Source organism: Rutilus rutilus, assembly GCF_951802725.1.
Source record: "Rutilus rutilus genome assembly, chromosome: 23".
Taxonomy (NCBI): Eukaryota; Metazoa; Chordata; class Actinopteri; order Cypriniformes; family Leuciscidae; genus Rutilus; species Rutilus rutilus.
Genome location: NC_140233.1, coordinates 24,991,342 through 25,003,864, shown reverse-complemented (window position 1 = coordinate 25,003,864; position 12,523 = coordinate 24,991,342). Strand labels below are relative to the sequence as shown.

The following is a 12,523-nucleotide window of genomic DNA, read 5'->3' as shown; positions in this document are numbered from 1 at the left end:
CCAGTAGACAAGTGGCAACGTGCAAAGATCGCAAGTGTGTTTTTTTTTATTTATTTTTTTTTATTTATTTAGTTACATTACAAACATTTCAAGTACAATGCAACAAAAAACAAAATGAATACAAGGCATCGTAAATACAATTCAAAATGTATAAACCAAAGAATAACAACAACAACAACTAAAGTATAAATATACATAATAATAATAATAATAAAATAACAAAGAGATACAGAAATGAAAGTTTATAATATCAGGGCAGTTATATGTATTTAAAAAGCTTTTAAAAAATGATTGTTTTTATAAGCTTTTTGTTTTGTGATCTCATGTTTGAAAGAGTTCCTAAAACAAGTGTGGGTTTTTGGACAGGGCATTTATTCGTTTTGGTTTCCTCCATAGACTGTGGTTTCCTCAGAGCTGACCGTCGCGCGGCGATGGCGTCATCAGCACCGGAAGCGAGCGCAGCGCACGCGTGTTCACCGCAGCTGTAATGTTGACTCAAGTTGAGTTTGATACTTGGAAGTTCATCGCTGGGATCATGTAAATATCTACAGTATGGGGATAATATAACTGTAATTATAATGGCACAGTCGCCATTGTATATATATAATCAGAATTTAGAACATATTTGGCTATATTAATGATATATTACTGAAACTAATAATGTGATCATTTAAATGTTTTGATCTGATAGTTACATAATGATGATGTTAATAATAATACACGTACTTTATCTCACTGTTTACATCCGCACTGATGAACACGCTGTGTTGTGTAGCTGTTGGACGGATGAGGAAGGTGATGATGAAGATGGGGGACAGGTTGTGTTTTGATGGGAAGGCTGTTCTGGCCCCTATGGTTCGGGTGGGCACTCTTCCCATGAGGCTGCTGGCACTGGACTGTGGAGCAGATATTGTGTACTGTGAGGTGAGGATGAGCATTCACACCTGTGCATGTCACATCTCAGTCCACCACTCCTGAATCTAAAGTATTTGCACTGCAATATTGTTCACATGGAGTTATGGCCCTTTGATATTTCAGGAGCTGATTGACATCAAGATGGCCCAGTGTGAGAGAGTAGTAAACGGTACGTCTGTTTCTGTTGGTCATATATCAGATATCTGGGGATATTATATAACATACAGTATGTAAAATGAGTTCACATTTGGCAATATGTGATTGTTAAAGTTCTAGTCTGTTTAAGGGATCCATTTTGTATATTAATAAACGTGTGTACAGATGTTCTGGAGACGGTTGATTTCGTTGCTCCGGATGAGCGTGTGATGTTTCGCACCTGCAGTAAAGAGAAGAGCCGCGTGGTCTTTCAGATGGTCAGTGTCGCAGTTAGTTCACTTCAGAATTAAAGTTTCCTGATAATTTACTCTCCCCCACGTCATCCAAGACGTTCATGTCTTTCTTTCTTCAGTCGAAAAGAAATGAAGGTTTTGAGGAAAACATTCCAGGATGTTTCTCCATATAGTGACTTCAATGGGGTCCAACGGGTTGAAGGTCCAAAAGTGAGTTTAAGTGCAGCTTCAACGACTCTACACGATCCAGCTGAGGAATAAGAGTCTTATCTAGACAAACCATCACTCATTTTATAACAAAAAAAGCACATTTATATACTTTTTAACCACAAATGCTCGTCTTGCACTAGTTCTGTGATGCGACACACATCACGTAATCACGTTGAAAGGTCTCGCGTGTTCCGGTTCAGAAATACAGGGTAGAGCATAAAGAGTGCCTGAAAACTATACTCAAGTATAAGTACAGATACTTTACAGCGACAATGACTCCATTACAAGTTGATAAGACTCTTATTTCTCGGCTGGATCGTGTCGAGACTTTGAAGCTGCACTGAAACTCACATTTGGACCTTCGACCCGTTGGACCCCATTGAAGTCACTATATGGAGAAATATCCTGGAATATTTTCCTCAAAAACCTTCATTTCTTTTCGACTGAAGAAAGAAAGACATGAACATCTTGGATGACGTGGGGGAGAGTACATTATCAGGAAATGTTAATTCTGAAGTGAACTAATCCTTTAATATTTCCTGAACGCATAATTAATAATTTTAAAGCATATTCGAATTCTACGCTTGTGTCTCAGGGAACGGCTGATCCAGAGAGAGCCCTGGCTGTGGCTAAGCTTGTGTGAGTTGCATTCATTTTATTATTAATTTTTTTATTTCTGTTGTTATCATATATCCCTTGTGTTGTGTTCTGGTCGTTTTGACCTGAGGAGATTTTCTTTACCCCAAAAACGTTATCGGATTGGACTTAAACTTACTGACTTCTCTCACACAGGGTTTAAGTACTTCCCACATTTTTGGGATCATTTTGTTTTGTCTCCACCTGGTTACTCTTGTGGTGTTCCACCGGCCTACAGAAAATACCTTATAAATCGCTCATGTTAAATTATCACCACATATTGGAATCGATACATTTATCAACTCAATTAGGTCAGGTTTTGTATTTATTGTGTTACAGGGTTTTCAACACAGCATAAGCGATATTCAAAGTACACCAAGTATTACACAGTGTTCCTCTAAACTTTATCACATTTGAACTTATGTCTAATGTGTCTGTTTTTCTTCCTGAACAGGGAGAACGATGTGGCGGCCGTCGACGTGAATATGGGCTGTCCCAAGGAATACTCCACAAAGGTACGGGTGGCTTCTGTGTCAAACACACGGTCGGGGTTTAAGGTCTGAGGACACATTGAATATCTGGAATTCAAATCATATTTAAAACTAGAAATAAACAAACAAAAAAATAGGATTTTGAAAAACAAAGGAACATTGACACTTAAAATAAAGAAGAAATGTAGTCTTGGGTAAACTCCCTTGTACAAAATAATGTTTTTACTTTCATTTTTGGAACATTTAAATCAAATCATGCTGGATGAATCTGGGGAAACTCATGTTAGGCTTTAGTGTAACTTCAGACTGATATAGAGCTCTGCAGGGATGAAGTGTTTTTGTAGGCCGAGCCGGAAGTTCACATTACACTGATTCCTTCGACAAAAACCCTGTAGTATTTTTCCATTGGCTTTTTAACTATTGCAGAAAATAAGGTCTGTGACCAACAAAAGCTTGTGATTCTTACACGTTCTGTTCATCTTGATAATCTTTTCAATCGAACACTAGAAACTAAAAACAAACGCGGTCACATGACTTCAACATCACCATCACTAAGCTTCTGACAACTCTTTCAGTCTTTGTTTAAAACATTTTCCCTGAAAGTCTGAGGTAAAATAGTTTGATTACCGTATAAACACAATGAGGCTGTGAAAGCATCTAGTGAGTTGATGAGTTTAAGTTTAATCTCCCCGACAACCTTTATTGTCCCATTTAGACACTTGTTAGTAAAAGCTTTAAAATCACAAGAGTGTTTTACTGATGTATTTTATGTTGTAGAATAAAAGGTGAAAATATATGGAGCTTGTGTTCACAACAGACCATTTTTCAACCATTTAACCAAAAACCCATTGACTTAAGGAAGATGGAAGTGGAAGTGCTAAAATGCAGCTTGTTTCTGGGTGTTGGCCAACAGAAATACATCATCCCTACAGCTCTTTAATGTTATGACGATAACTTAATTTGTAATAACACAAAAGAATGAAATTAGAAAACAGTGATGGAAGCATCTGCATTTGTGCCCTCAGACTGTTGCTTGTGTTGTATTATAATGTACACATTTATCATTATTTATTTCTGCTGCTGTTAAACATTGATCTCACATAGGGAGGAATGGGTTCGGCACTTCTCTCTGACCCTGAGAAAATCGAAGCTGTAAGTTTTCTTCGTTTTTTTCCGTACTATTATCAGTTTTATAAGTATTATTAACTTTTCTTTTTTAAATGTCTTGTCTTTTAGATTCTGAGGACTCTTGTGAATGGAATCTCAAAACCCGTTACATGTAAAATCAGAATCCTTCCTACGGCAAGTGACGTTTTTCTCTGTCTGTTGTTTTATCATTTGTGTAAAAAATTTAATAAGTAAAAAAAAAAAAATGAATGAGCTAAGAAACCCTGATATAAAACAGCATATTGCTTGTTCCTGGTAATTAATGGATGTGTGATGTGATGTGCTCTTTCAGCTTGAGGACACAGTGAGTTTAGTGAGGAGGATTGAACAAACCGGAGTGGCGGCCATAGCAGTGCATGGCAGGTTCGAAGCGTTCGCTAGACGTGTGTTTCCAGATGGATTCTTCTCGTGTCTGCTCAGAGCCTCTTTATATGTGAACTTTTGTTGTTTCAGGATGAAAGAGGAGCGGCCGCGGCACCCGGTCCACTGTGATTATATACAGGCCGTCGCTGAGAGCGTGTCCATACCGGTCATTGCCAAGTCAGGCTTTACCCTACATTACACTTATGCCACAACTCCTCGAAGTATTCGTGAAATGGAAACTGTCTTTTTGAATCTGATTTACACATGCAGTTCAGTTGGCATCACTGGTTCCTGTTGTGATCTTTGTGTTTTGATGATTTGCGTCTCTGTAGCGGCGGCTCTTCAGATATAGTGAAGAGCTTTGAGGACATCGAGACGTTTCGAGCGGCTACAGGAGCTTCGTCGGTCATGATCGCGCGAGCGGCCATGTGGAATCCTTCAGTGTTCCGCCAGCAGGGGGCGCTGTCTGTGGAGCGGGTCATGGAGGACTACATCAAATACGTAAGCCGGACAACATTCCTTCATCAGTTATATAAACGACAAATATGTGTAACAAATACAACTCATGACAATAAATATTTGTAAGTAAAATGTTTGTAATAATTAAAATGCATAATAAAACCCCTTTAAAAGTAAATGTATCAGATGACTGAAATGGTAAACTAGTCTTCCATGAACATACTCTAACCAGATGTATCTTACTAATACTAATGTAAATTAATAATAGTAAAACTGTTGTTTATGAGTCTTTTTTGTCTTATGTTTTCTAACAGGCTGTCCGCTATGACAATAACCCGTTTAACACCAAATACTGCTTATGTCAGATGCTCAGAGACAGAGTTGAGTCTCCATTTGGAAAACGGTTGCATGCAGCTCAGACCACTGAAGAAATATGGTAACTGTTTTCTACACATGGAATTTCTGTTTATATATATTAGGGGTTTAACAGTTCACAAAACTCACGCTTCGGTTCGATATGATACAGTTGTGACACGGTTCGGTACGTTTTCGATACAGCAAGAAGAAATGCCAGAGAAATTTCCTTGATTTTTATTTAATTTTTTATTTATTAAAACTAACATCATAAAGTATGATCTTTTTTTACTTTGAACAGTGATGGAGCTATACTTGACCCATCTTCTGGGCTGTCTTTGCAGAATATAAAACAAAAACGGCTCCAAAAACATTTAATTAATAATTTTTTAAATAAATGTAATATTGTAGTAGTTATGAACATGTTTATCTTATTTTAAGTTTGCAAGGCTGCAGATTAACATTTGAGGGCAGCAATTTTATTCATAAAGTTGAAATAATTCAAAAGTAAAACGATTAAAGGGGTGGTTGATTTATGAATTCACTTTTCTAACTTTAGTTAGTGTGTAATGTTGCTGTTTGAGCATAAACAACATCTGCAAAGTTATGACGCTCAAAGTTCAGAGCAAAGGGCGATATTTGCTTTTAAATAAATAGTTTTTTTAAGGACTACAACAAACGACTGGTTGGGACTACGCGACATTCCTCCCGGGTTAGTGACATCACCAATCCTAGAATTTACATAAACCCCGCCCCCCTGAACTCCAGTCCATGTTGAGAAGAGGAAAAGTTGTTGTAATCCAGCACATTTGTGAGTCTGCTCAAGCTGTCGCATCCGTCTTTTTACACACAATAGAAAGTCACTCTGTGTGCATCTCACAACAGTTCCTATACGAGCGATTTCTAGATTACCATGACAAAATATGCTAATTGAAGATAGTTAACTCCACATTAGCAACATAAATTCATTAACCATTCAGAGACGTCCTGTTGCATTCTACGTGTTTTCACTTCTTCTTGTGTCTCCATCCTTGTCTGACTCCATTTAAACATCAAAGATGGCAGAACAGTTTCTGTCATTTTAGTGTGTGTGTGTCTGTGTGAGATAATCGGAGCTGCTAACACACCAGCTCTTGAAACCCCACCCTCTGAGCAGCAGCTCATTTGCATTTAAAGGGACAGACACAAAAAGGTGCGTTTTTGCTCACCCTCAAAAAGTGACAACTTTAACATGCTATATAAAAATATCTGTGGAGTATTTTGAGCTAAAACTTCACACACACACACACACACTCTGGGGACAGCAGAGACTTATTTTACATCTTCTGAAAAGGGCATTATACCACCCCTATAAATAAATATTTGGGAGTGGAGGTGGCAGCCACCTACTGGTTACAATGGTAATTTTATGTTTTCCTACATCTTGAAACTTTTAGTTTTATAAATGGGGGTGATCTTTGAAGGATGAACAAATAATGTGTAACGTACTTAAAAGCGTTTCACTATTCCTGCCAAACTTCCATGGTTACAGTTAGTGTTACTACGGTAAATCCATGGTGAATGTTGCTGATCTGTGGACACTGGATAGTTCATTCATGGCACAATGTTTCTCCTGGTTCCCACGCCAGCGCAGTTTGATCTGATAGAGGTCTACGGTTAATAACGGAGAAATGTGAATGCTTCTCACTAGATCTCGCAGTGATGTTATTACTTCTGTGGTGAATTCAAATGCTTTCTTTACTGGATCTCTTAGCGCTGTGTAGTAACTGTCGTTAATAATACGTGTATCGTTACACCCCTAATATATGCATGTATACACACACACACACACACACACACATAAATAATGTTGTTTTTTTGTTTTCTGTGTGTCTGTTTTGCAGTGAGGTGTTTGGATTGACTGACTTCTACATGAAGACCAGCGCTGAACTGAAAGCTAGAAAAGCTGCCCTACAGACCAACGGGGATCAGTCAGAGATCCCTAAACTAGAAGATGATGTCATCACAATGCCTGTCCGCTTTGAAAGGTGAATTGTGACCCCCTCATGACCCGTATGGGCCCTAAGAAAGCACTTTGGCTTGTGCACGTGTTACGACCGCTAGGGGTCAGCAGCAACAGGAGAAGGAAGAAAGAGTCTCACTACCAGAGAGATGGCAAAAAAACGTTACATTTTATTTTTTTAAAGGGTTTAGCGTCAGGGGCAGACAAGGCCACAGTAACAAACCAAAACAATCTTTCTTTTTTACCTCTACAATTCCTAACGCACAAATAAAGAAAACAGAATACAATTTAAACTTGCCTACCTCCCTAAACTAAAAACAATGTGAAAAGACAGATATACAAAATAAAATGGCGTCAAACCCCCTACAAGAATATTTACAGAAGATGTAAACAAGTTCGTAGCAAACTTGTTCATAGTCAGTCGGGCGTGGGTCAACATGAATAATCACAGGGCCACAATCTCAAATAATCACTCACAATCTCTCTGATACGACACTCTAGAATTAGACAAAACGACACGAAGTAATAGCAAAAACAGTCTACAGTCAATCACACGTGGGCCGAGGGTGAGTGTTTCGGCGGTCTCATATCTGGATGAGGTGTGGAGGACCACAAGATTCCGCCCACCTGTAACACAGACATGCACATACACACAAACATGCACATACACACAGACAATATTCACAGGACAGAATGGAACAAATGACTCGGGCTCATAACACCACCCACACAATAAAACTCTTGTTGTTGGTTCACACGTGTACCAGGGTATTTACTGCATTAACAGTTGTGTTTATGATTGTGTTTGTGTTTCCCAGACGAGATTATCCACCTCAGATCACTCCAAAGATGTTCCTGCTGGAATGGAGCCGGAAGGAAAAGCTTGATCAACCTGTATATGAGACGGTCAGTTCCCCATCAGACTGTGTGTGATGGTAGCAGTGGTTCTCAACTAGGGCCTCAAGAAGACGATTAAGATTTTACCCAGTATAAAAATAAGACAAAACATCAAAAAAGAAAACGTATTTCAATTCACCTACACAAGAACCATGATTCCCTTAGTCTTGAAAAACCTGAATAAAGCCTTATGTATGTTTGTGTGCGTTTTATATATATATATATATATATATATATATATATATATATATATATATATATATGCAAAAGCCTCTAAGTGGCATCTGAAATTTTCTTCTAGAATGATAATTTTTATAAAGCTTGTATATTTAAGTTCAGTAATGTCACTTAAATGACAATTAATAGGTAATCTTCATTGCCATTTAAGTGAAATTACTGAACTTCAATATGCGAGCTTGATAAAAATGATCATTCTAGAAGAAAATTTCAAATGGCACTTAGAGGCAGAGATGTGATTTTTACAGATTTACATATTTTCCTACTTTAAAAGTATGTCCCACGTCAATAGCGTAAATTCTATAAAAAATATTCTATATATACATGTCATTTTTATTGATCTATTTATTCATATAAAAATAATTCCATTTTAATGTTGTTGTGGACAATGTGTGGTTGAGAACCACTGGTGTGTAGGATTACACTAACCTATTAACCTATGACCGATTGTTTAAACGGTTTGTTTACTTCTCAGGAACAGCGAACTCAAGATCGAGCTTTTCAGTCCACGGTTACTGTATCTGATAAGAAGTACCGCTCTACCCTGTGGTGAGTTTGCTCTCTGATACGTCACACACACTCCTGGGCAAAATAGTGGGCCAAGCCCAAAATGGCCAAAAACTAAGCTTTCATTTGTCTTCATTTTTGCTAATTTCCTGACCAATAATTTGTGGTTAAGCAAATGTACTTCTAAAAGTGGACCTATGTGATATAAGTCTCTGGTGTCCCCAGAATGTCACTGTGAAGCGTCAGCTCAAAATACCCCACAGATAACTTATTATTCCTTGTCAAATTGGCCCCTATGTGGGGGTGAGCAGAAACACGCTGTGTTTGTCCCTTTAAATGCAAATGAGCTGCTGCTCCCCGCCCCCTTTCCAGAAGAGGGCGGAGCCTTTACAGCTCCTGCTTCAGTTCAGATACTCCAGCAACAACAAAACAGGAGAATCTCGCGCAGCCAGAATGCCAGAAATCGTCAGTAGTGGTGTTCAGCCTTACATGTTCAGACCAGAGTCGGACAATGCAACGGGATGTTTCTGAATGGAAAGTGGATACATTTGTGGAGTTATTGATTAGCATGTATCATCATGTTAATCTAAAAATCTCTAATTTTGTGCAAATCCAGCACTGAACTGACCCTCGTTTGTGAAGCAGTCCGGCGTAAAATGATTTGCGCAAATACATGTAACACTTTAACGACTTTCTTCAGCACATTTCCTTCATAAATGTAATTCAACCAAGGTGTCCTCAGTGGCATTTGTAGTGTTTTTTGGCGCAGACATTGTCTATCTCCAGCTGCTACAGCGAGGAAACCGTAATGGTGGACGCTGTGTTTATCACTCATCTATGCTAACAGGGCAGATCTTAAGAGAACTGCTCGTCTGGAGAGACTGTTTATGATTTATGGGGATTATAAAAATAACAGTGGGTGGATTTATATCATTATAGGCTTGCTGTTTACACACATCTTGTGTTCAAACACCTTATAAAAGTGCCCTTTAAAGCGTAACTCTTGCCAAAATGCAACCTAGGCTCTTTTTGTTAATCTACCCGAGTCAAACTTTCGTGTAAAAGCATAATTAGAACGGAAACGCCACTTTTAAGATTGACCGTATTTTCGTTTTCGGTCAAATTGCCTTTTGAATGGGAGTGCTTGGGGCACGACTATGATAGCATCAAAATCGCTATTTCTAAAACACTAATGCGGCTCGACACAACATGACACTGTGCTGGAAGTATCACCAGGGGCTCTATGAACTCCAGCATTGAGAACATTGTTTGTGTTCACAGAGTTTACTAAAAAGAAAGATTTTGAACAACTCACTGTCTCTGTGTCCGCCCGCATTTCGACAGTCAAAAATAGTCAATCTCCGAATGCGAATGAACTGACTCCTTATATATTGATATATTGAACGAAACCCCTTGTTTATTATTATTATTTGAATAGATATTGCCATGAGATACATGGCTAAGTTATCACGCTTTTCACTGAAATTACAACTTCATGACATTTCCTCCTATGGAGTCAGTTCATTCGCATTCGGAGATCGACTATTTTTGACTGACAAAATGCCGGCGTGATACTTCGAGCAAAGTTTCATGTTGTCGAGCCTTCTCAGTGTTTTAAAAATAGTGATTTTGATGCTATCCTAGTCGTGCCCCAAGCACTCCCATTCAAAAGGCAATTTGACCGAAAACAAAAATACGGTCAAACTTAAAAGTCTTAATTATGCTTTTAAACGAAAGTTTGCCTCGGGTAGATTAACAAAAAGACCCTAGTTTGCATTTTGGCGAGAGTTACGCTTTAAAAAGCCATTGCTTTTGAGTGGAGTGATGAATCACATGGTGAAGCTCCAGAGCGGCGTCTTCAAAAATCTGCTGAGAAATACAATAATAAATGCACCAAGAAGCTCTTCTCTAAAGATAATCAGATGTTATTTCTGCTCAAACTGCAAACACAACCAAGAAGTGTCTTGAGAACGAGTCCATCAGGCTCATGTTTAGCTCAGATTTGAAGCATTAAACTCAAACACACTGGGAGACGTTTCTCAACGTTTGAAGGCATTAACAGAGAGCAGAACAACACTGACTCTTCTTCCTGTGGAAAGCCGTCTGAACGTTGCGATTCCGTGCTGAGTTTCTTTATCTACAGTGTTTGTGCAGCTCTTGCTCATTTCCTGGCCAGTGATTCGTGATTTAAAATGGTGAAGACCACTAACTATTTTGCCATTTTTGGCTTGGCCCTTCGTGTTTGTCCAGGAGAGTGTGTACACTAGTAATTCAGAGAGAATGACACTGTGGTTATTGCTATATTCACTCTCTTCAGGGAGAAGTCGAAGAAGTTTGCAGAGCAGGCCGCGGCTATAGTGTGTTTGCGCACTCTCGGGCTTCCAGAGGGCCGAATCGGAGAGGAGAACAGTGGACTGGTAAACAAGCGCAAGAGGGACGACAACAAATGTGCACCGCTAAATGACAATGAGTCAGCAACACGAAAGAGACATATAAGTGAAGTGCCACAGGAAGAGGAAGAGGAAGAGGAAATAATTTGCAGGACGAAAGTTGTGACTGGTGACTGTGGTCAGACCACAAGTGAACATTGACACTCAGCGTCTGATTTCACTGTAAAAACATTCATTCCTCTTCATTTCAATGCAAAGTGCCATTTTACCGTGACAAACTACTGTGCGCTTTGTATTAGCTTTTAAGTTTGTTAAATTCAGTGATCAAGTGCCATCTCTAGTAGTGTTTTCTATTAGAAACACTGGTTTTGGAATTTGTTGTATGCCAATGTTTCGCATGGAGGAATGTTTTTTTTTTTTTTTTTTTGATGGATTTCCACCCTTCACCAGAAGGGCGCAGTGTAGCGCCAATTACTTACAGGACAGAGTCAAAACTGCTCCTGTACTGTGTCATGAAACCAAGATCATCATTGTGAAATAAACCATTTTAACTATGCGTTTGACTTTTGCCCCTCCATGTATTAAACAAGGAAAGCCTCAGTGACTCGCATGTGAGAGTTTGCTTCTCAAAACCTAGTAAGTTGCGACACTAGACAGCATTTCAGGCATTATTAGCCACATATGATATCCAAAAAAAAAAGCTGTATGGGTAGGCAAGCCTTTAAAAATGACCATAATAACCAGATTCAGCCAGGAACACATAAAATAAGATTTCATTTTTATTAGACACCTTAAACTGGTTGATACTCTTATCAAAGCAAGTGTGTTTTGACACCAGTACCACTGTGGTGTTTCTGGAGAAATATACCTATAAATAGCTTGATTACTTTAGTTACAGACAGACAGTGCATGTGTTCTTTGCATATAAGATAAAAAAAAAAGACACTTAACCTTTAAATGAAACTAACAGCCTCTGCTATCAAGATAATAAGTAACACTTTGTTTTAGTGTCCTTGTTGCATATACTTAGTGTAGTAAATTATGAATAATTACATGCAACTAACCCAACAGTAAGTACATGTTGGTATTACTCAGTACTATGTATTATTGCATTGTATAAATGACAGTGTAACCCAAAACATATGATAGATTAAAAGGTCTATGAGATTGTATATTAAGTCTCTGCTATTAAAAAAAAAGACCGATTCTATAAAGTTAGAAAAAAGTTAAAATATATTTTTTGTTGGTATTTTTTTCAGAATTAACAACTTTAAGCGGAAACTGTGGTTACCATGGCAGTGTGTGTGTGTGTGTGTGTGTGCAAGGGAGCTTACTATGTTTTGAGACGCAACCATATTCTGACTTTGCAAACTAAGTGTGTATGAATTGATCATGTGTGCATTTCCGTCTACTGTATCAAACGACTAATAAAAGCCCACCGCTCTCTGCTCTACTGAATTGTTCTCGCACACTTGTTACATTGTTGCTGTTTGCAAATGTGGCCGC

General features: G+C 38.4%; 1 protein-coding gene across 4 annotated transcripts; it reads left to right on the top strand.

Annotated features, from left to right (window-relative positions):
• The first annotated feature begins 423 nt into the window (after positions 1–423).
• dus2 (dihydrouridine synthase 2) lies at positions 424–11,573 on the top strand. Of its 4 annotated transcripts, none has more exons than XM_084396357.1 (16): positions 424–537; positions 776–924; positions 1,039–1,084; positions 1,237–1,328; positions 2,110–2,153; positions 2,605–2,665; positions 3,746–3,793; positions 3,878–3,943; positions 4,101–4,171; positions 4,262–4,348; positions 4,504–4,672; positions 4,945–5,066; positions 6,868–7,011; positions 7,805–7,892; positions 8,596–8,669; positions 10,945–11,573. In XM_084396357.1, the coding sequence occupies exons 2-16, from the start codon at positions 787–789 to the stop codon at positions 11,216–11,218; spliced, it is 1,524 nt and encodes a 507-aa protein (XP_084252483.1). In that variant the 5' UTR covers positions 424–537; positions 776–786; the 3' UTR covers positions 11,219–11,573. The 4 variants fall into 4 exon arrangements, with proteins under 4 accessions (XP_084252483.1, XP_084252485.1, XP_084252484.1 ...); XM_084396359.1 differs by having other exon boundaries at positions 429–499; XM_084396358.1 differs by having other exon boundaries at positions 444–550.
• The last annotated feature ends 950 nt before the right edge of the window (positions 11,574–12,523 follow it).